Source organism: Cynocephalus volans, chromosome 10 (assembly GCF_027409185.1).
Source record: "Cynocephalus volans isolate mCynVol1 chromosome 10, mCynVol1.pri, whole genome shotgun sequence".
Lineage (NCBI taxonomy): Eukaryota > Metazoa > Chordata > Mammalia > Dermoptera > Cynocephalidae > Cynocephalus > Cynocephalus volans.
This window is the reverse complement of record NC_084469.1, coordinates 120,057,897-120,080,754: the sequence shown is the minus strand read 5'-3', so window position 1 is coordinate 120,080,754 and position 22,858 is coordinate 120,057,897. Positions and strand designations below refer to the sequence as shown.

General features: G+C 48.6%; 1 protein-coding gene across 1 annotated transcript in view; it reads right to left on the bottom strand.

The window, feature by feature from the left end:
* The window catches only part of LOC134387703 (polycystin-1-like protein 2), a 101,466-nt gene that overhangs the window by 14,851 nt on the left and 63,757 nt on the right, over window positions 1-22,858 (bottom strand). Inside the window, exons 24-36 of the mRNA XM_063110097.1 lie at window positions 22,035-22,265; window positions 20,192-20,293; window positions 17,747-17,925; window positions 16,193-16,339; window positions 13,994-14,193; window positions 13,087-13,304; window positions 12,243-12,459; window positions 8,620-8,848; window positions 7,451-7,655; window positions 6,151-6,247; window positions 2,614-2,751; window positions 1,092-1,277; window positions 612-939 (exon numbers count right to left, since the gene is read on the bottom strand). Of these exons, the coding sequence (XP_062966167.1) occupies window positions 612-939; window positions 1,092-1,277; window positions 2,614-2,751; window positions 6,151-6,247; window positions 7,451-7,655; window positions 8,620-8,848; window positions 12,243-12,459; window positions 13,087-13,304; window positions 13,994-14,193; window positions 16,193-16,339; window positions 17,747-17,925; window positions 20,192-20,293; window positions 22,035-22,265 (2,477 nt within the window). The remainder of the gene's footprint in view (window positions 1-611; window positions 940-1,091; window positions 1,278-2,613; window positions 2,752-6,150; window positions 6,248-7,450; window positions 7,656-8,619; window positions 8,849-12,242; window positions 12,460-13,086; window positions 13,305-13,993; window positions 14,194-16,192; window positions 16,340-17,746; window positions 17,926-20,191; window positions 20,294-22,034; window positions 22,266-22,858) is intronic.

Sequence of the window (22,858 nt, the reverse complement as noted above, 5' to 3'; positions counted from 1 at the left end):
CTGTGTTTGCAGTGAGCAACCTTGAGGGATGAGGTGACATCTTCTTTCAAACAAAGATCAGGCTTGTTTCTGCTGCTATAAAAGCAGGGAATGCCTCTGGCTCAGTGTTGCAGGCATATGCAGGCATTGATCATGGCCTATTGCAGGGTACTGACTCAAACCAAGACGACGTTCTGCTACTGCTATTGCTGTGGATAACAAAATCCTTTGTCTCTGACCCGGGAGCCTTACGTCTTCTGCCAGCATCCTTGAAACAGTAACAATCTAGCTTGTTGCTGGCTTACCAATAGGTAGAACCTCTGACTTTGCACGGTTCTCAAGAGAGGCTTTGCCACTTCCTTCTTTCCCGATGATGGACTGCTCCATGTGGTGGTCAGCTCCCCTCTCAGGCCCAGACCACCAGGCTGAGAATGCTAAAGAAAAACTTCCCCTCCAACTTGGAGACGGCAGTTTCCAGGGGCCTGAAAATAATTTTTCTAAATCCCCCAGCCGTTCCCACAATGACATGAATTAACTTGGCTCAGCCCTGTTTCGAAGGCTGCATCCTTCAATCAGATGTGACCTTTAGCAAATGGCTTTACTCAGCTGCAAAAGAATCAAGCCAGCCTTACCTCAATGTGCTCTGGCGATCAGTCCCCAAGGGGACCACATAGCCTCCCCCCCGGTACACAGTGAGTTTGCCCCAGGTGGGATAACCTCGACGTTGGCTCTGGCTCTGGTACTGCCAAGCCTGGGGAAAGCCACTGCTGTTATTGAGGGTGGAGGCATTCCAGCCTTCCCCATAGTCCGCCAGGTCTTCTACATCCCAGGAATATGGTGCACGGCATCCGTTTAAGGAAGACTGCAGCTGCTGGGCAAGACGGCAAGAGCTTTCCCGGACCCTCACTTGGCGAATCTGGGCACTGCCAACCAGTTTGGAGTTCCCATCAGTGATAAAGCCTAGAGATGAAAACCAAGTGCGTAAATCTAGCAATCAAAATCATCTGAACACTTCCAAGCTCCCTGGCTGATGTTGCCAGTGACCCTCACCTGTTCCTAGAAGGAAGCACACACGGGGGGCTGACACACAGTCCCAGGGCTGGGAAACGTACCTGGGTAATGACTGTACAGGTTGTTCATGAGGGTGGTGTTTGCCCACTCGAAGAACTCTTGGAAGCTCAGCACGGCTGAAAAGCCTCGGGTGAAGCTGTGCTCGAGGTGCCTGTTGAAGTGGTAGGCGCAGGGGTCCCTCTGCCCATAGGCTACCAGCAGCAGCATCCACAGGAAGCCCAGGTAGGCTGGGAAGGGAGGCACAACCCCTGGTCAGGCAGTTTCCCCGACTCCTACCAAGTCCAGGACAGGAAATGGAATGGCGCATGGACTCAGAACTGTCAAGGCCTCAGAGAATGGCCCCTCACCACTCTGGTGACAGTGGAGCCAAGCCTTATAGAGACAGCACAGAGGAATGAAGGCCACAGGCAGTGAGCCTCCTGCCTGGATTCAAATCCCAGCCCTGCCACTTCCTATCCATGTGCCTTTCCCAAGTGACTCTATTCCTCTGTGGCTCACTCTCCTCATCTGTGAAATGGAGCAATAATTCTATGACACAGCATTGTGGTGAGGGTATCAATCAATATTTATAAAGCACTTAAAACAGTGCCGGCACAGAGTTCATGCTATGTAAGTGTTTCTTAAATAGAATTTTTTTTTTTAATGGGGTATCTTCCATGTTGTGTTGCTGAGGGAACAGTAGTGACAGACAAAGTGTTCCCTGCGCTATGGCACTCACCTGCCTTGTGGGAAAGAGGTGAGTGCGATGTAAGGGCCTATCGGTTGTGAAGATTTAGTTTAGGAGGCCAGGCATCACAATCGCATGGGGGCACAGATTCCTTCTGAGCCAGAACTGCTGGGCCTGGGAATCTGCATTCTGAGAACCCCTCCCCCAGAAGACTTGGATGGACACCGAGTAGGACAATGTGGGGTGTGTATGACATGCTCTCCCTAGGTTCCCAGCTGTCACATGGAACCCTGTTGTCACACAACTGTTGGCTTCGTCCTTCCCCGCTGCAGTGTCCCTTCCTACCTGTGCTTTCCGGGATCACCTCCCAAATCAACTACTTACACCGAAATCTGATTGTGGGGAACCCAGAGTAAGATGCACACTGAAGTTTGAAAGCTCCCAGCCAGCGGGCCGGGAGAGGCCTCTCTGAAGACACAGTGTTTGGGCTGAGATTTAAAGAATAAGAGGAATTAGCCAGAAGAAAAGGTGAGGAGAAGGGGTGAGCACATTCCAGGCAGACCAGACAGAATAGTCTGGCAAAGACCTGAGGCCAGCAGGGGCACAGGGTCCCAGGAGCTGCAGAAGCCAGTCTGACTGGAGCTTGGGGTCTAAGGAGCCAGGAGAGGGGACTTGAGGTGAGTGGAGCCACAGTAGGGAATTCGGACTTTATCCTAAAGGCCATGAGGGACCACCAAAGGATTTTAAGTGTAGGGGAGAAGCTGGGATGAGTTGATATCTAGGGAAACTGAGGCTCAGAAGTAGTGTGGGTCTTATCAGAGATCGCAGAGTGAGTGTATCTGTTCAAGTCTGTGCTGAGAACCAGCCCATGGGAAGGTCGCCAGTGAGCTGCCTACCTAAGATTTCTCTGATTAGGGCAAATGCTTTCTGTTCCTTGAGGTTAGCGGTTCTCATCTTCTCCAGGGCAGTGGCGAGCGGAGGCCGGTAGACGTCCTTGCTGCTGTTTCTCCGTGCTCGGAACAAGGCCTGGGGGTCTGTGGAAGCAAGGACACCAGGGCAGTCCCCCAAGTGGGCAGCGGAGCCAGGCTCTATGTCTGCCACCAGAAGACGCCTCTCTCAGCAGGTGCAACCAGCTCCACCGTTTCTCTTCCTCGGGAGCCGTTTCCCAGCTCCACCCTCCGTGCCTCTGCCCACGCCATCCCAGGGCCAGGAACCCCGTCTGTCTGTCCATCTATCCATCAGTATCTGGTGGCTCCCATAACAAAGAACAACCGTCCTCCCCTCCCTGAAGTCCTCCTGACTCCTGGACTGACTTCCCCAACATTTCCAAAACTTTGACCAATTCGAGGGTGAGGCCCTTGAGGACTATTTCAAAGTCCTGTCGTGTCGACCTCCAAGTATCCTCCTTTTCAAACCACTCAATTGAGTCATCATTTTCATAACATTCACCCATTGGAAGTCTACAATTCGATGATTTTAGGAAATTTATAGAGTTGTTCAGCTGTCACCATGATCCAGTTTTAGGACATTTTCTTCACCCCAAAATGTTCCTGTGTGCCCCAATGAAGTCAGTGTCCACTTGCTCCACCCCACCCTCAGCCCCATTCACCTGCTCTCTGTCCCTATAGATTTTCCTCCTTTGAATATTTCATGTAAGTGGAAATATACAGCACGTAGTTCCTTGTGTCTGGCTTCTTTCACTCAGCATCGTATTTTGGAGTTCAGCCACATTGCTGTGTGTATTTGCAGTGAGTTCCTACTTACCGCTGGGCAGCACTCCACTGGAGGAACAGAATACGTTTTGTTTATCCTCTCAGCAGTGGATGGCCATTTGGATCGTTTCTAGTTTTGTCTGTCGTGAACAATGCTGCTCTGAATGTTCATGTGCGGGTGTTTGTGTGGACACATATTTTCATTTTTCTTGGGTAGGGTCCTAGGAGTGGCCAAATATCTTTCGGCTATTACAAATGAGGTTGCTATGAACATTCGTATGCAGGTCCCTGCTTGAAAATAAGTTATTATTTCTCTGGGATAAATGCTCAAGCGTACAATCTCTGGGTTGTATAGTAAGTCTGTTTTTGGTTTTAAAGGGAACTGCCAAACTATTTTTCAGAGCGGCTGTACCACCTTCCATTCCCACCAGCAGTGCACAAGTGCTCCGGCAGCTCCCATCCCTGCCAGCGTTTGGTGCATTACTATTTCTCACGTCAGCCATTCCAACAGGTGCGAATTGATCCAACTAGCTTTTAGATCCATGCCCTATGTCCACCCAACCAACAGCATCTGTTATCTCTAGCCTGGACCGTTACAATAGCTGCCCTACTGGCCACTCCATTTCCACTTTTGACCCAATACCTCAGGTATCATGCCACTCTCCGACTCAACACCTTCCAAAACCCCAGCATTGCCCCAGCTGGGGTGCTGCGCAACCCACCTCTCTACCTTCAAGGTGCTGCGTAACCCACCTCTCTACCCTCATTTCCTGCCACTCTCCCCCACCCCGACTCACCAGGCTCCAGCCACGTGCTCACTGCATGCTATACAATGACAAGTTCTTTCCCACCTCAGGGCCTTTGCACCTGCCTAGTGTGCAGTCCTCCACCCCCCATCCCTTAGGAGACAGCTTAGGTTCCGCCTCAGCAGAGAGGCCTGCACTCTCCTGTTCTTCACCAACCCTACTTCCCATCTCAATTCACACTTATTTGTCTACTTGTGCATTTACTTGCTCCTCAGGTGGGCTGTTCACTTCAAGGACAGCAACCAGCTCCAGCCAGTCAATGCTGTGTTGGATGGGGGTGGGGGTGGGGGTGGGAGGAGCAGAGATTGACTTCAAATGGGAAAGAGAACCTCTCGTGGTAATGAAGCTTTTCTAAATCTGAATTGCAGTGACAGCTGCATAACCCTGTAAATTTACTGAAATCAACTGTGTACTTACAACGGGTGAATTTTATGCCAGCGATGTTCCCAGGCCATCACGCTGCCTGGCACACAGCCCAGGACTCCCTGAAGAATTGCCAAAGGACCAACTGAATGAATATTTAATTGGTCTGGTGGCTGGCATCTCTTTGGAGAAAAATTACTCTTTTGTCTTGAGAGAAGATTTTAATGGACTTTTTGGATCTGCAAAGCCAAAACCCTATTCTAGAATGGAAGAATACAGGCCCAGGAGGCAGAACCTCACTGTCTAATGATGGGTGTACAGGGGCTCTTGTTTGTTTGTTCCTGTTTTATTTTCCCTGAAAGTCAGGACCTCTGCATCAATTTTGTTGTTGATTCTGCTTTGTTTGCTCGTTTGTTTTTGTATATATCTTAATGTCAGCATCCTGAGGAGTTTTCATTGGGAAGTGAGAAGTCAGGTTGGGAGGAAGAGACTGGCCAGTGGCCTCCCAGAACAGGGGTCAGTGTGGCAGTGTTCCGAGAAACCTTCATTTACAAAAATAGGTGGTGGCCTAGATTTGTCCCACTGGCTGTAGTCTGCAGACCTTTGTTCTAGAAGTCTAATTGACAGTCACTCACTGTAGCCCACCTACAAGCTGGTTCTTTTTCTGCTTTTCATTCTAAATCCCCAGGACCTGAGTCTCAGAGAAGAAGGCCGCTTGGTTGGGATTACACAGAGAAAGCCAGCCAGTGCAGAGAGCTGGGTCCTCAGGGCGCCTCTGCTAGCTGCAGGGTCATGCTTGGGTGTTAGAGACAGGCCAGGAGGGAAGGAAAAAGGCTACTGTATTAGCCCATTTCTGTTGCTTATAAGAGAATATTTGAATGTGGGCAATTTTCTTTCTTTTTTTTCTTTTTAGGTGGCTGGTCCATATGGGGATCTGAACCCATGACCTTGGCATTATAAGGCTGCCCTGGAACCAACTAAGCTAATCGGCTAAGCTGAAACTGGATAATTTATAAAGAAATAAAATTTATTTCTTATAGTTTCAGAGGCTGGGAAGTCTAAAGTCCAGGGAATACATCTGGTGAAGGCCTTGTTGGTGGTGGCTCTTTACACTAATGCAGGTGTCACATGGCAACTGGCTGAGCAAGAGAGAGCTAACTCCTCACCCACTCTCCTTTTAAAGCCATCAGAACCATGGCTCCATGAATGGATCAAGCCATTCATGAGGGCAGGGTCCTTACAATCTAATCACCTCCTAGAGGCCCCACCTTTCAATTACCATAATAGGAATTCCCACCCTCTTAACATTGTCACAGTCGGGGGCAAGTTTCTAATGCATGAACCTTTGGGAAACCCATAGCAGCTGCTCAGGAGACAATGAAGGAATCACTTCCCTCTGGCTGGCTTGGAGGTGGCTCACAAGTCCGACTGAAAGGCTGACGGGGAGCTCGAGGCTGGGCTTGCTCAGCCTCACCTGGACGACCACCCACCTGGATGACCACCCACCTGGACGACCACCCACCTGGGCGTCCACCCACCAGGGTGCCATTACCTGGACCAGACAGATGCCCCAGCAGGGGGCCTGCAGTCTCCTCCTCATCCTCTTCCTTCTTCAAGACTAGCGCAAAGAAAGCAGCGAAGCCGAGCACCTGGAAAACACCAGAGTGAACCCCAGAGCCCACATGGGTGCTCTCAACGCCTGGTCTGGGAGGGGTGGGCACTGGGGCCACATTTGGGCACTGGGCCCAGGAGCCATGCTCTGGGGAAGTCAGTCTCTCTTCTGTGGAGAGGGGAGGTGGTTAGGAAGAGTGAGGGCCGAGGCTGGTGGGCACTGGCCACCAACCAGAGAGACTGGCAAGTCCTCAAACCCACCTGAGGCTTGCCCCCTGCCTCACTGCTGCCTAGAGGGCTCCCCTCTCTCAGCGTGAGAACAACCCCCTCCGTCTCCTGCCATCCCTCTCCCTGTATTAAGTCATACATTCAGTTACGTGATCTCTGCACCTACTACGCACAAGCACAGTAGGAATCTGTGGTTTGGCTGGGGAACAAAAAGGCTCATGACTCCCTGTTTTTAATGTTCTCTGAGCCTAGCCTTGGCAGAAGGTATCAGAAGTTTTTTGAGTCTGGTGATAAAGGTGTTCAGGGTAGAACAAGAGGCCAAAGGGGAGAATGGGGGTGGGGGACCGGGCGATGTCTCACAGAATAGAGTCACTTTGAATATCCCCTCCTGTCTGCAGCTCCCCTCCCCGCCCCCATGCCCCAACAGGGTATTCCTTCCTCCTGGGGGGGGGGGTTGTCTCTAGAAATTGCCTCCTGCCTGACTCCTCCCTTGGGAAGCTGTGCCCCTCCCCCTCAGCTCCGGCCTGGGCTTAGAACTTCTCCTCTAATGTGTTCTTTTCTGCAATTTTACATCTCAGAAATACAAACATTTAACGCTCAGTGTTTTTTCTGAAGGGAAAGTTCCCTCGAACTGCTGTCCTCTCTCACAATCAAAAGCATCTCAGAATTGAGAAAGCAGGGTTTTCTTTATACATGTGGTCGAGGGCAAGATGTTTGTGACCTTAACTTCTTAACTCAACTTTTCTCGCCTATAAAACAGAGGGGAGAATGCTCCTAAGGGTGGTGTGATCAGGAAATGTGAGTATCTTGGTGCAACGCTGGCTCAGAGTGAGTGTCCGAACACATGGGTGACTACGGCGGTTGTCTTCATTACCCCTCCTGCTGCAAGGCCTGCGCAGAGGCGGCACTCCTGTATGTGTTTGTTGTATGGATAAACAAAGGGATGGCAGAGTCCAAGGTCAGGGTGACTGGCAGGAGGGGAAGAGCAGCCACCACTGGGAGGGGGTCCTGACCTTCAGAGGCTGGGTGACAAACACGCTCTCCAGGAAGGACACGGCCATGGAGATTAGCCACCTGAGGGAGCTGGCCCGCCCATAGTGCAGACCGTACAGCATGGTGAAGAAGCCCGCCACACCGCTGGTGGCCACCACCAGGAGCCAGCCCACCAGGACACACCACCAGGGCAGGCCGCGAGGGGGCCTGCTCATCCGAGAAGCTCTGCAAAGGGGGGGTGGTGGACACAGTCAGGGTGGCACCAGTGGGCTCAAGTTCAAATCCCACTCCTCCCCACAGCTGTATGAGCTTGGCCAAGTTCTTTGGCCTCTCAGACCCTCTGTTTTCTCTTCTGTAACCTGTACCTAGCACAAAGAGCTATTCTATATTCTACTAAATGAAAGCAGTGATATTCATTCAGGGCTTAGTAGTGGCCAGTCCCTGTGCTAAGTGCTTCACACAGATTTGCTCTGTTATGCCTCACAGCAAGCATGGAAGGCTGGTACTAAGTAATACTTTAAAAATTTTTTGCTATGAAAATTTCTCATCATACAAACCCCCCAGGTGCTCATCAATCACTTTCAGCAGCCATCATCACCTTGTGGTATTTATCTACTCTGTCCCCCCTCCCTTCTTTTTTGGCTGGAATATTTAAAAATACATTCCACACATATTACAAAATCAACCCTAATTACTTCAGAATGCATCTCAGATATGGTCATTTTTTTACTGAATTACCATGCCAATGTCACACCTAACAAAATTAATAATTCCTTAATGTTATCTGATTGTATTCAAATTTCTGTGTGTATTCAAATTTCACTGGTTACCTTTCAAAATGTATTTTGTTTTAAGTCTAAATCAGAAGATAGGCATTATCATTCCCATTTTAAAGATGAAGAAACTGAGGCTCAGAGAGGTTGAGGGACAGGTTCAAGGGTGCACAGCTAGGAAACAGCCCACATTAAAATGGTTATAAACTGTAAAGTGCTGTGAAAGGGCTAGAAGTATCTTCCAGCAAATAACCCTGTTTGAACTCCACCTTCCTGAAAGTTTGCAGGAATCCTGAATCATTCCTGCTTTGGAAGGTTGGGTGGACATCCTTCTAAGGTTGTTCAGGATGCCCTTTTCAGCAGGCCCCAGACTGGGGAGGGCAGGTGTCCCCTCAGCACCTAGGGAAATGGATTACCTGGTATGTTCCAGGGCTGGGGTACATGGCTGTCCCCCGAGGCAGCCCTTCAGGGTCTGCAGCTGCCTGAGGGCCCGGGCGTAGCTGTGATGCTGGGGGAAGCCCTGGGCTCCCACCAGCCGCAGCTCCTGTTCCACCTGCTCCAGCTGAAAGTAGAGACACTGCCTGAAGGCATTGTCCTTCCAAGGGCCATTCGGCGCCTCTTGGGGCTTGGGGCAGCACATTTTCTCTGGGGGACAAGAGGGAAAGCAATCAGTTGGTGCTAAGTAACAGCAAACCAGCTGCAACAAAACAGCAACAGTAATAGCAGCAGCCTTTGAGTATGCAGCACCTTGCTATATGCTGAGTCGTGAGACAGCTGAGGTTCAAAGAGACAGGGTAAGGTGCGAGGGTCACACAGCCAGTTAGGATTTGAATGTTTCTCTTTTATCAGGGACATTTTCAAATTTTCCTTACATGCAGAAAGAAGAGAATGTCATTCCCATCACCTGCTACAACAGTCACCAACATTTGGCCAATCTTGTCTCATCTCTATTTCCTAATTTTTTCCCCCTGCTGGAATATTTTAGCTTTTTTTTGATGGAGGGCTACTTGTTGGTAAGAGGATCTGAACCTTTGACCTTGGTGTTATCAGCACTGCACTCTAACCAAGAGAGCTAACTGGCCAGCCCTTCCCTGGAGTATTTTAAAGCAAATCCTAGATGTAGTATTTTCTCATCTGCAAATACTTTAATATGGTAAGATTTAAATTTAAACCCTGTTTTTCCTAATGCCAAAGATGGTGTAAGTCTTAATCTTGTGTTTTTAACTTCTTTAAAATTTGTGAAATGTTTCAAACATACAAAAATAGAATGCTGAGATGAAGCTGCACATACCCGTTGTCCAGCTTCAAAATGACCAGCTCATGGCCAGCTGTTTACCTGCACCCCCTCTCTCCACATGGATTAACTGGAAGCAAAGTCTAAAACTCATATCATTCCATGAAATAACTTAGTATAATTCCATAGAAGATAAGGACTCTTTTTAAAAAGATAACCAAGATGGCATGGTCAATCTCTAATATGATTCTTGATAATCCCCTTGTAGCATCAAATAGCCAATCAGTGATGGGTTTCCCTGATTATCTCCTGAAGGTTTTTCTGTAGTTAGTTTGTTCAAATTTCAGATTCCTAAAAAAATTTTTGGAAACATCTTTTTTTTTTTTTTTTTTTTTGTCTTTTTCCTGACCGGCCCTCAGCCAGTGAGTGCACCGGCCATTCCTATATAGGATCCGAACCCGCGGTGGGAGCGTCGCCGCACTCCCAGCGCCGCGCTCTCCCGAGTGCACCGAGCCCGAAAACATCTTTTTGTTTTAAATACAGAGGTAACACATATTCATCATAAGAAAAAACTGAATTTGAACATTTCCACTATTTCCTGTGCCTTGTACAAGAAACTTGGCCTCAACAGGCAGAACACGGCCTTGGCCCCTGGGCCCTATGCTGGGAGTCTGGAGCCCAGGGACACGTTCTCCTGGGGCAGTAGGGGCCCCTCTCTGCATCAGTGTTCATCTGCCCCACGGGGTGCATGGAACTCCCCCTCCTCCCGCCTCTCCATGATTCCCCCCCAGTCACCCAATGAGGGGTGAGTGAGAAAATAACACATGCATGTAGAGTAGGCTGTGGTTGGGTACATGCATCATCTAGGCCAGAGTGTTGGGCAAATGCCTAGGGCAACGTGGACTCCCACCTGTCTCTGACTCAAAGCCTCCTCTCTCACCCTCCTGACCTGTGTCCCCCTCGTGGAGGCCTCAGCTAAGGATTCCAGCCTCAACATCTTTTGTGTTGCAAGGCTCCTGCTAATGTTTCTGGAAGATACCATCACTGCCAATCAGAACACCATTTACTGAATACCTGCTTTGAGTCAGGATGGGGTTTAAGCATTTCACATATCTTATGATCTCATTCGGTCCTCATAGTAAGACAAAGGTCTAGGTGGATCAATACCTTTATTTTAGAGGGGAGGAAACTAAGTCTCAGAGAGGTTGAGCAACTTGTCCAAAGGTCCAGGTCTAGCCAACTCTAGAGTCCACATTCTTTAGATCTATGGCTCACCGCCAGCATGTCCAGCTGTGAATGCCAAAGCCCCTAAACTCAGGGCCCAGTGTCCAGTGCAGGGACAGCAGAGTCCCGCAGGGATGACTGTCATGGACAGCCCACACCTGGCTCTCTGGGGCAAATCCTTCAGAGTGGCTGGAGCATGGGGTCAGGTGGAGCAGAGTGACAGACAAGACCATGGATCAGTGAGGGCCTGGCCATGAAGGCCTACAATGCCACAGTAAGTAGTTGAGACTTTCTCTTGAGGGCAGTGACTCTCAAAGTTCAGTGTGCATAAAAATCACCAAAGTGACTGGTTAACAATGCAGATGCTTGGCCTCACCCCAGAAAATTTAATTCATTCTATCAGAGGTGGGGCCCAGAGGTAAGAATTCAAATTGCCCATTCTGCAGACCCCTTTTGTGTTCTAAACTGGGTTTAGACTATGACCAGCCTCGTGTGTTAAAGATGGTAGCATTCAAACTCCACACTAAAGCCACAAGGCCACAGGACACTTCCACCACTGTGAGAAGCTCTCTTGGATGGCGCTGCTCTAAACCTGGGCAGTGCTGCTCTGGTTGGGAGATGGATAAGAAAAGGGCAAGAGGGGCTCAGGAGACTAGTTCAAACCAGAATAATGTGCCATACATAGAACTTAATAAAAATGAAACAATGTTACTAAATTCTAGCTGAATAGTGTTGCAAAAGGCTCTGAATTTGAGATCTGCTATTTCTGCCAAACAGAATGATGAACAAGTGTTAGAGGCATTAAAGACAGAGTAGCATCAAACTGAGACTTTCTCTATGACTTCTTGACTTAATCAGGAGGATTGAAAGAGAATAAAGAAATAACTTTTTCAGTCTCTGATTCAATGTTCTTCAACCTGTTTTCCTGCCCTGTGCATCATCTTGTGTCCTGACCCACACATTTGAAAACAAATCTGGTTCAACTTTGCATCCTCCAACCTTTTATAGAATAAGAAGCTGAGGCACAGAGAACTGAGGCAACCTGTCCAAGATCACAAGCTGGTCAATGGCAGAGCCAGAACCCAGAGGTGGTTCTTCTGAGTGGAGACAAGATGGGTGGATAGCTCCCAACTTACACAGCTGACAGTCCAGGAAGGATGGTGCTTGCACGATTCACTATCTGGCTACAAGAAGGCTAAATGCAAGGAGAATCTTAGGGGCTAAAGAGCCTGGGACCAAAGGGATTAACGTAGGCTGAGAGGTTTGGGTTGCTCCCCTGAGGAAGGGATACTTAAGCCAAGACTAAATGCTGAGTAGGAATTGGCCAAACAAAGAGAGGAGAAAGAACATTCTAGTCTATAGGAACAGCATGAAGCCATTAGTGGGAAAGCAGCATGGCATTGTGAGGACAGCAGGGTGCCTACAGCAGACAGAGGGCGATAATGGCTTTTCACACAGAGGCTGGGAGGGAGACCCCAGTACAGCTTCTTGACCCCCTAATGATAGAGACAAGTCCCCTTGTCCTGTCTGCACCTGGATCCAAAATGCTGCCTTTCTTGCACAGAAATGCCCAGGACTTACCTTTCAGTTGTGTAGACCCAAGAGTGAGTGTTAAAGGGTCCTCTCTCTTTCTGACTTCCTCCCAGAACACCTGCCCTGCCATGTTCTGTGGACGAATGATATCTTCCACCAAGGCCAGGAGATCGTTGATGTCCAACAAGTTCACAGAGTCCCAGCCCAAGGCAGAGGATGGAACCTTCAGAGCTTTAAACAGTGAACTGACGAGTCTGCACATATCCTGTGAGGCAGCCCAGGTGGGGTGAGGGGACGTGAGCCACAGGCAAGGGGGGGCAGCACAGTGGTCATGAGCAGGCCCCAGGAAGCCCAGCTCTGCCCACTGAGGCAGGAGGTTGACCTCTCTAGCCTCTGTTCCATCACCTCTAACATCCCCCTTCTAGGGTTTGAACTGACTCATTCCAGCTGTGTTCCCCAAAGCATGGCACATAGTAGATGCTCAACAAGAGCTTATCTAGTGCATGAGTACAGGAGTCTCTTCTGTGGGCTTCTAGCTTGGGAGTCTGTAGTAAGGGTGAGATATCTTGCACATAGCAGGTACTCAAAAAGTGTGTGTGTGTGTGTGTGTGTGTGTGTGTGTGTGTGTGTGTGTGTCTGTGTACTGTGTATGTGTGTGCACAAATGTGTGCACATGCTTGTATGTGTGTCTGTGTACATATGTGTGCACTTTGTGTGCCCATGTATGTGTGCATGTGTGAGTGTTTATTCAGTTGATGAATCTTGTCAACTGGTGCTGTTAGACAACATGGGGCTACCAGGCTCCAAGTCCCATTCTGCACCTGACTTCTGCCAAGGCTAGAGCACCCCCTCCACCCCATCACACACATGCTAGCTGAGGCTGAGAACATGCCTTGGTCACTGCTTCGGGTGTCAGAAGGCCATCCTCCGTGGGCTGTGGTGATGGAGTCAGGTTGGGAGATCCCCGGTCGCCTTTCCCAGGGTTCTGCTCCTTAGGGATCCGAGGACGGGCATTTCGAAAGATCTGAACGATCAGGAGGTTGATGGGGAACATGAGGACAGAGCTCTCCAGCCCAATCATCACTTCCTGCCAAGTGAATTCAATTTTACCTGGGGAAAGGAGAGGGAAGAGGTTAAAGGGAAGCTACCCAGAGCCCAGTTCCTCTACCCCTTCCAGAAGGTGGCTGTGCAGTGAAGGACTGCCCAGGTCCTGGGAGGTCACCTCTAAGCCCTTAGGATGTGCTGCCTGATAGGAGTGTCTTTGTTTACTTAGGGCCTTGTACCACACCAGGTAGCCTATCCTTACAATGTGATTTATGGTGGGTATTTGGGCCACATGGTGTTGGCTTGACCTTTACAGGGCTGAAGGCTAAGGCCAGCCATGTGGGTGGTCATCCATATCTATGTGACCAAGCCCCAATAAAAACTCTGGACACCGAGGCTCGGGTGAACTTCCCTGGTTGGCAACACTTGGTGCATATTGTCACACATCATTATCAGAAGGAGTTAGCACTGTCCATGACTTCATTGGGAAGGGATAGCTGGAAGCTCCATGCCTGGTCTCTCCCGAACACTGCTCCATGTGTCTCTTCCCTTTGCTGATTTTAATCTGTATCCTGTTGCTGTGGTAAACCATAACTGTAAGTACAATGGCTTCTCTGAGTTCTGTGAGTCCGCCTAGTGAATCACTGAACTTGAGGGTGGTCTTGGGGACTCTAGAATCACAGTGGCATTGCTGGGGCAGTGAAGGCTCATGCCCGCCAGCCACTAGCCCTGATTGCCATGACAGTGGGAATTACCCAAGTCCATCTTTTGCTCAGCTGGGTCCTTCGGGACACCCCAGAACATGATGCTGGTCAGCATGGTGCAAAGGAGCAAGGAGAAGCAGCAGGACACCCTCTGGACGCGGGTGAAGTTGCTCCGAGCAGAGCCGCTGAAGATGGAATACCAGATGTGTCCATCCTGGAAGCCTGTGGAGGTCTTCATGAAAAACAGGTGGCTGCAGGCAGGCAGGGAGAGAGGGACAGGCGTTTAGGGAGGCAGGAATGGGGGAAGACCAGTCTCTTTGTAGCAAGCCTGGGATGAGAGGGAGAAAGAGAGGAAGGGATTCGTTTCTAAGATGTATCATACATAGTTTTTTCTGTTATAGAAGAAATACAGCATCACAGCAGCATCACTTAGAGTCAATGACGGAAACTCTGGAAAGAGCTGGACTGGAATCCTAGACTGCCTCCTCCTAGCTATGTGACCTCAGGTGTATTACTTTACTGTTTGTACCTCAGTTTACTTATCTGTTAAACAGGGATAACAAAAGAAAGGATTAAAAGTGATAATTTTTGTAAAGCATTTGGGACAGTAGCTGGCATATAGGTGAGGGTTCAGCCATTATTAGCATCATTATTTTTGCCACGATTTTAGTATAATAATATAACTATGATATTCTCAGGTTTATGTAATTAGACCATTAGAGTATAGAGGTTAAAAATCCCAGGCTTGGGTTCAGACTCAGGTTCAAACTGGGTTCAGTTTAAGAGAATAAAAATTGCAAGGCGGGGTCTCTGAAAACGGCACCATGGTCTCCATAAAAATTTGTATTATTTCCTGTGAGTAGAGTGTAGTGTAACCACATGATCTACTCGAGGGCCTGGATTTTTCAGAGTGTGCAGAGCTGAGGTTCCCAGCTGGCACCTGTCCTGACTGGTCCACGTACCACTCCAGGGACATACCACACTGTGACCATCACGCTGGGCCGTGTGGATGGGCTGGACTTAGAGAAAAGGTACATAAAGAGAGGGGCCGATTGCGAACAACAGGGATTTCCACGTTGTCATTCTATTCATTCATCCATATTTCTGAGACTGGGACCGTGTGCCAGACACTCTGCTGGGCACCGGAGATTCATGAGGGGAGCGGCATGGTCCTGCCTTCCTTCAGAGAGCTCCCTGTCCAGTTTCCAGGCATCATATGGTTTGACACACTTGGGTGACAGTGTCTGCTCTTACAAATCGAGCACTTCCTCTGAGCTGTGCACTGCACTAAGTGCATTACATGCATTGTTTCATGAATCTGCGCAAGTGCCCTTTGGAGTAGGGACACCACAACTTGTTTTTCAGCTGAAATCTGCAGAGGTAAAGGAACTTATTCAAGGCCATGCAGCAAGTCAGTGGCAGGCATGTGGGATTTACAGTCCATGTCCACGTCTGTGTTATACCTCTTTTGGGGTCCAAGTCTCTCTGATTCAGACTTTTTCCCACTTGAAAGGTAAGCTGGGAAGCTGGGAGGAAAAGCCACCTGAATAAATGCACTGGAAACAGACTTACTGCCCATTGATATGAGAATGTTTGGATTTGGTCTGGGATGTCCATTCTATGGAATATTACAAAACCAATAAGGAAACACTCTGACCCAAACATGTTCTCCCATAAGGATGTTCCTGATATATTATTACAGAAAAAAGGCATCACATTTAAAGTAATGTGCCATTTTAAAAGATATAAAATAAACAACAATCTGTAATATTAAGTGTGTATGTGTATGTGTGTGTGTGCATGTGGCACATTTGCATCTGCTTATATGTGTTTGGAAACCCATGCAGAACGGTACTCAGCAGGAAAGGGTATGAAGTACGTGCCGAAAAATCCATCCAGGGTAAAACAACATGAAAAAGGAGCCCCCAAATGGCCAGATATTGAATCACCTGCAAATCCATCTGTTCATTAACATAAAAAACATTATTCTGTGACTTTCATAAGGAAAGATGTGTAACTGTTCCTACCATTCTTACCACCTGGAGGGAAATTCTGTCTTGGAGGGCTCAGGTCCCTCCACGGCCCTCATTCCCAACAGGAAAAACTGATTGGCTATTACTGTCACACATGCAAAGTGATCCAGGCTTGTTAGCCTGTACTTTTATTTGGTTGCAATTTGATTGTGAAATAACTTCCTTCAAGATGAAAGAAAAAAGTAAAGAGCATTTGCTTAAAAAGAAAAATAAGTACCTGAACTGCTTCCTGTCCTGTTCTGTGGCCACTGGAAACACCTTGTCAAGGACGCAGTCTCCGACGTCGATGGACAGCCACGAGTTGCAGAGGAAATACCATTTCTGGTCCATTGCCAGGTCATAGACCAGCACCCGGCTCACGTACCTGGAGAAGGGACCCACAGCTTTGAGGATAAGGTGGGGGATGATGACACACTACAAAGGTAACATCTCTGCAAACGTGAACCATGGAAAGGAACAAGAGCTCATGGAAAAAGAGACCATATTTTTCTTCATTGTTCTTGGTGCCTTGATCAAAATTGGCCTCCTATGGGGAGCTCAGCTAGTGCAGACAACCAGCTCTGGGAGCCTGCCATACTTTCACAAACATGCTGCAAGAGGGTGCACTTTGACACTGTGAACCCCCACACGTGGCACTAACCCGAGGGCCAGCATCCGGTGCTGAGCGAGTAGACCCAAATTGTCTCCAGTGTATGTTCGTGCAGGTGTGGGGAGGAGTACACAACACACGAGTCTCTCTTGGGTCTCTAGCCAGAGAGCTAGCCCACCATCTACTGTGGGCTCAGGACTTCATGGGTGTCATCTAACCCAATTTATGTCTATGAGGCATGGGGAAGAATTAAAATCTTGCCTAACCTGGGATGTCAGATCCAGCAGCGATTTTCCCCGCTGCTATATAGCTCACGGGAAGAGTCATGGTATCAATAGGCACTCTTCACTGAGCATTTACTACATAGTGGGGACTATGTGAAAATGCTCTTGACGTGTGTTTTCTCATTTCAGGAAGGACAGTTCCTTCAGGGTTGCAAAAGCCACTTTTGCCAAGGTTACATGCCCTTCTGGGGTGGCTGACGTTCAACGATGCAGTGCCTGATGTGATCAAGACCTGGGCATTTCGATCCAACTTGGGACAGTTCCAGAGCTCTCATAAGGGATTGGCTGGGCCATCACTGGGCTGCAGCACACACAGCTGGACGTCTCCCTCTGCCCATCTTACCTCCTTCTCTCCCTTCCTAGCCGCTGATCCTAGACACCCCTTCCTAAACACTGTGCATGCTCAACTCCATGTCAGAGTCCACTTCCCAGGATCCAGCCTACAGCTGAGACACTTAAAGTATTGATGTTTAATCTCTTGGGTGAATTAGACAGCAGTATAAATGCTGTAATTTTCTGAAGCTGCCAGCTGCTGATGGGCAGTCAGACTGAACACCATTCATCTGGGTCACTAGTTTTGGCCTCAGACAGAATGGAGAAGACTGTACTTTGAACTTGCTAGTGGTATAACCTTGGGTAAGTCACAGGTCGATGCTGTGAAAGGGCCAAGGGTGGGGCTAGCATTAAACTCCAGGACTGCAACTTCTAGTTCTTCTCCTAGCTACTGGTCCAGTTTGTGTGGACCGTGAACCAGTGGGCCTCTCTGATCTTCAGTTTCCTCATCTGTGAAATGGAGATCCTTTCTACGAGTCTTGCAGAGGCTGTGAGGATCAGGAAGGCAGCCCAACCCTGGGCCTGCTGCTTTGTAGATCTTCATGGTTTGTCTGCCCCAGCTCACCAGGATGGCCGGTCCCCTGAGTTGTCATGCCACAGCCTGAGGCTCCGCAGTTCCCCCAGGGGAAACAGGGTAGAGAGCAGGAAGACATCCACTCCTCCTCGCTCAAAAACTGGGGTGTTGGGGTCTGACAGGTGGTGGGGCTCACTCTCTCCATCCAGGCCATACAGGGTGACAGTCACCTGAAATCCAGAGACCAGGAGTGGTCAACTTCACTTGGTAACCAAGCCACAATGGCCCTGCTTCATTGAAAGTGGCCAGAAACCAACAAAAACCAAAGAAGCACAGCCCTTTTGCCCTCTCCTCCCTCCCATTTTTCAGTTGTATGCACATTTGGGGTGACACTACCTGCATTCACATCTTCAAGATGAGTTAAATTCATAAAATGCTTCCTGGTGGCCTTTCCAAACTCCTCACATATTTGTGAGGACTGTAGGGCAGAAACTTGTTTTCCCCAGTTGGATATAACAATTATTTTCCCAGTGCCTCTCAGAGTGCCCGGCACTGAGAGATGAATGAATGCAATGCCCACAACTTTGAATACACGTATTCCCAGGCACCACCTTAGACCTACCAAGTAAGAATGTTGGGGATTGGGCCCAGGAATCTGTTTTTCTCATGATGTCCAGGTGGCGCTGATGGGCATTCTTGATTTTGTGTCAATAACAGCGTTGCAGCAGATGCTGCCTATGCTTGACTGCATCCCTCAGCCTCATGGCTGTGGCATTCCCTACACCAAGTCCAACTCTTTCCCTGGAGTCTTTCTTTGGCTATTAGAGTGGCAGGCCAGAAGTGCTAGAGAATTAACGCCCCCTGAACACAGTTCTCAGTCAATCAGCCAATGATTAATGGGAGCTAAATACCCCAGCTCCCTCATCGTTCAGCTGGGATGACTTTGAGGCACATATTTCCTAGTGTTTTCAAGTCCTGTGATGGGACTAGGCACCAGGTGCCCATTTTGATGATGTACCCTTTATAAGCTGCCTTCCGTTCCCTGTCTGGCTTCTCCACTCCCCTACTGATGTTTCCTGGGATGCCTCTTAAGTGAACTACTTGCATTCGAATCCTTGTTTCGGAGTTGGCTTCTACAGCAGAGTCTCTCCACCTGCACTATTGACATTTGGGGTTGGATCATTCTTTGTGGTGGTCTCTGTCCTGTGTATTGCAGGCTGTTTCACAGCATCCCTGGTCTTTACCCACTAGATGCCAGGAGCACCTCCTCCTCTAAGTTGTGCCAACCAAAAATGTCTCCAACATTGCCAACTGTCCCCTGGGGGCAAGAACATCCCTAGTTGAGAATCATTGTTCTAGGGGAACCCAAACTAAGACAATATCAAGTTGAAATGTGACTACAACACTCCAGGAAGAGAAAAGGCCTGGGGATCAGAGGTTTTTCACTCCTTTCCTGTTGAGGTCAACTTATCAGTGTCCAAGGAAAGTGAGACAGATGTTTCATTAAATGGTGAAAGTGATTCCTACGTTTATTCAACACATAGTTACTGAGCACTTACTCTAGGTCAGACAGCTGGCCTAGGACCTAAGACACAGCAATAAATAAAACTTTTAAAATTTTAAAAATAAAATACACACATAAATTTAAAAAATAAAATTTAAAACATAAAAATAAATAAACAGATAAATACCCTGCTCTCATGAAGCCTAACGTCATTTTCAAAAACAATGGTGTTTTCTCCAGGACTGTGTACACAGTGCCAGTGGTCCTCAAACTGTGTTCCATGGAGCCCTCAGTTTTCATAAGGGAACATTGGAGGCTGCTGCAAGGCATGATAGATTCTGATGAGGTATATGGCACATACCAGACTTAACTGAGGATGCTATCGCAGAGACAGCCTGCCATATGCTCCACAGCTAGTTTCTCAAGGATTTCAGAGAATCCATAAACTGAAATATTTTCTTCAATACCCCTGGGCAGCCTGCTCAAAGACAGGCAACGGCTCTGCCTCACTTCTTAGCCAGATGCCCGCTAGTCAGTCCACCTAAAAAATGTAATTCAAGACTCACTGCTTTCATATGGTGGTATTTTTTCTTTCTTTCCTTTCCCCCTCTCTCTCATAAATTCTGCTTTCCCCGTTTTTCACTGATGACAGCTTACTGACTGTTCTGCTTAAACTATGAGCAAACTTACTTGTGGGTAAAAAACTTAATGCTTGAGTTATTCTTTAGTAGGGAGAAGGAAGATGACCCAGGGACACAAGACCAGATCCCAGCCTGCTCTTTCCCACTCCTAGTTTATTTTTTTAAATATTGGGGCTTAAGATAATGTTTTGTTGGACAATAATATTCTTTCCTCTAAAACACAAAAACCAAAAGAAAAAAAAAATCCAACAATGCAAAATCCACCATGCTAAAGTAACCCCAAACGACATAGCAAGCACTTCACTGAGTGGGACGTGCTGATCCACCAGCGGGTCCCGCATGGTCAGGTACCTTCGAGGACGTGGCTGCCCCTCGCCGGTGTCCGGTGTAGACTGTCACCAGGTACTGGTACCGGGCAAAGGGATCATTGTCCTCCAGCACTCTGACCTTCACCTGGACAGAAGGATGGCATTAGGAGGGCCCTGCTCAGAGCGTTCATTTGTCATATGCCAGCCAAGAATGAGCTGGGCATTCACGACAGTTAAAGTGCAAAAGCAAAATTACATGTGCAATCTACTCATTCCATCAGGTGAGAGCCATTCTTTATAAGAGCAGGGTTTGAAGTAAAAAATACAGGTGAAATGGGGCTGACCGGTTAGAGCGTGGTGCTGATTACACTAAGATCAAGGGTTCAGATTCCCGTACCGGCCAGCCACCAAAAAACCCCCAAAAACTGGTAAAATTAAAAAGCACAAAGTGCATTTTTTATTAAATATGACCCCAAGTGAACTTGGTATTAAGCTGAGAACGTTCCAATCTGCTAAACCATGCAAACTCTGTTCACATATAATTCCTCACTAAGGTAAGGAGATTGTGCTTCTGAGGGATTTTTTTTTTTTTAATTAGCTGACGTCAGTCAGAGGCTGTAGTGGACTGTGAAATGCACTGCCCGGATCTCCCTCCAGGGGAGGGCTTGCTGCCCCAGTTGCTGGGGTGCTGGTGTCAAGGATGCGAGAGCCTGGGGCAGCCGGCACCCAATAACCAATTGGTGGAGCATCTGGGTGTGATCAAGACGTGGGCATCCCAACCCAGCTTGGGACAGCTCCAGAGCTCCCAAGGGTCAGGCGGCTGTCATCGAGCTGCGTGGCAGCTCCTCTTCTCACCCTGCCCACCTTGCCTCCTTCTCTCCCTTCCCAGGCGCTGATCCCAGGCACCCCTTAATAAACACCCTGCATGCTCAATTCCATCTCAGAGTCCACTTCCCGGGAAGCACCCTACAGCTGAGGCACCTGAAGTATTAATATTTAATCCCTTGGGTGAATCAAAGACGGCAGTATAAATGCTGAAACTGTCATCTTACTAAGTTTTATCCAATGTCAACATCCTGAGTGGTGTTGTTGTGCAGGGGAAGGGTGGGAATGGTCAGAGCTTCAGAGGTATGCAACCTAGCATCATTCATGCGTTCCCTCAGACATTTGCAAGTATCTATGGCAAGCCTACTATGTGTCAGACACGGTGCATATACTGGAAAAAATAAGAACTTCGTTGTTGCAAACAGGAGCTGCGCTATTTGTTGTTGCTGGTCTTTTTTCTATCTTCAGACCCCTATTACGCTCAGGCAGATCTGAGTTTAAATTCTAGCTCCTGTCAGTTGGCTTTAGGCCAGTCAAGTACCCTCTTGAAGTCAGGCCACTCCTCCTAAAGATGCTAGAAGTGCTGTGAGGAAAGGTGAACACACCGAGCCTGGGGTGTCCAAACCCTGCACGTCCCAAAGAAAAGATGGCCAGTGGCCAGATCCTAGTAGGCGTCACTGTAAGCCCTTGGCAAATCCTGTGGGACGAGAGAGTTTTTGTAAACCTGGAGCCTTGGGCCATGCCAGATAGCCTATGCTAACCATCGGGGGTCAGTCACATATGTATAGAGTGTCCGCCTGACTGACACTTTCAAAGGCTCCAGCCTCCCCCAACAGCAGAGCCCAAGGCTCCCCCCATAAATCCTCCTAATAATTTGATGGAAAAGGACATTTTGTAGATAAAGAGGCTGAGGGGCCAGTTTTCCTGAGGCATCCCCAGGGGTCAAGGCCTGGACGAGTAGCTGACTGCTCAGCCAACCACCTGGGCTCAATCCCTTGGGCCCCCTGCAAAGGGACACCCCCTGCTCCTCCCTCCCATACCCAGGGACCACACAACCTTACCTTGGCCTGATCCTGAGCATCCTTCCTCCTCGCCCAGATCACCACCAGTATGTAGGCCACACAGAGGCAGCCCACGGTGGTCACAATCACGGGGTTGTCCTCAAAGGTGGCAAAGAGCTCAGCAGTCTGGCGGATGTCAATGGCATTGGGCATGACCAGGAACGTGCTTCCAAAAAACGTAAGGTGGCTGCAGAGGCACTGTGCCTGGGAGGGGGTCGTCCGCGGCCCCACCTACAACCCCCAAAGAGGCCATGGGTAGAAATGCATGGAAAGCTCGAGCCAGGGGAAGAGAACGATGTTTGCTTTGAGTGGCAGACGCTATACAGGGGTGTGGGGCTGGGGAGACTGCCCGGAGACAGCTGTGGGGCTGCCTGGTCAGCCTCAGGATTCCCCTGGGGCTTTTTTATTTAATTGAAAATTAATTTTAGAGATGGCCCATTAGCTCACTTGGTTAGAGCACGGTGCTGGTAACACCAAGGTCAAAGGTTCAGGTCCCCATACCGGCCAGCCACCAAACAACAACAACAAAATTAATCGATGTAAACTTATAAGTAAATAAATAAAAAGAAAATTGATTTTGAAATGCAGAGAATAATATTTATAACAAACATCTTTGTATCCATCATTCTCAGAAGCTGACTGTGTACGTTTTGTGCTTTGCGTTTTTTAGATACGAAGCATGGCAGGTGAAGTTGGAGTCACCTTTGTCCCCCGCCCTCCGTAAACAGCCATTGTCACAAATGTGATGTGTGTCTCTCTGGTCCATTGCCCCACCTGATGCTCATTCACAGGACAAATATTTGTTGAGTGTTAATTCAGTGCCC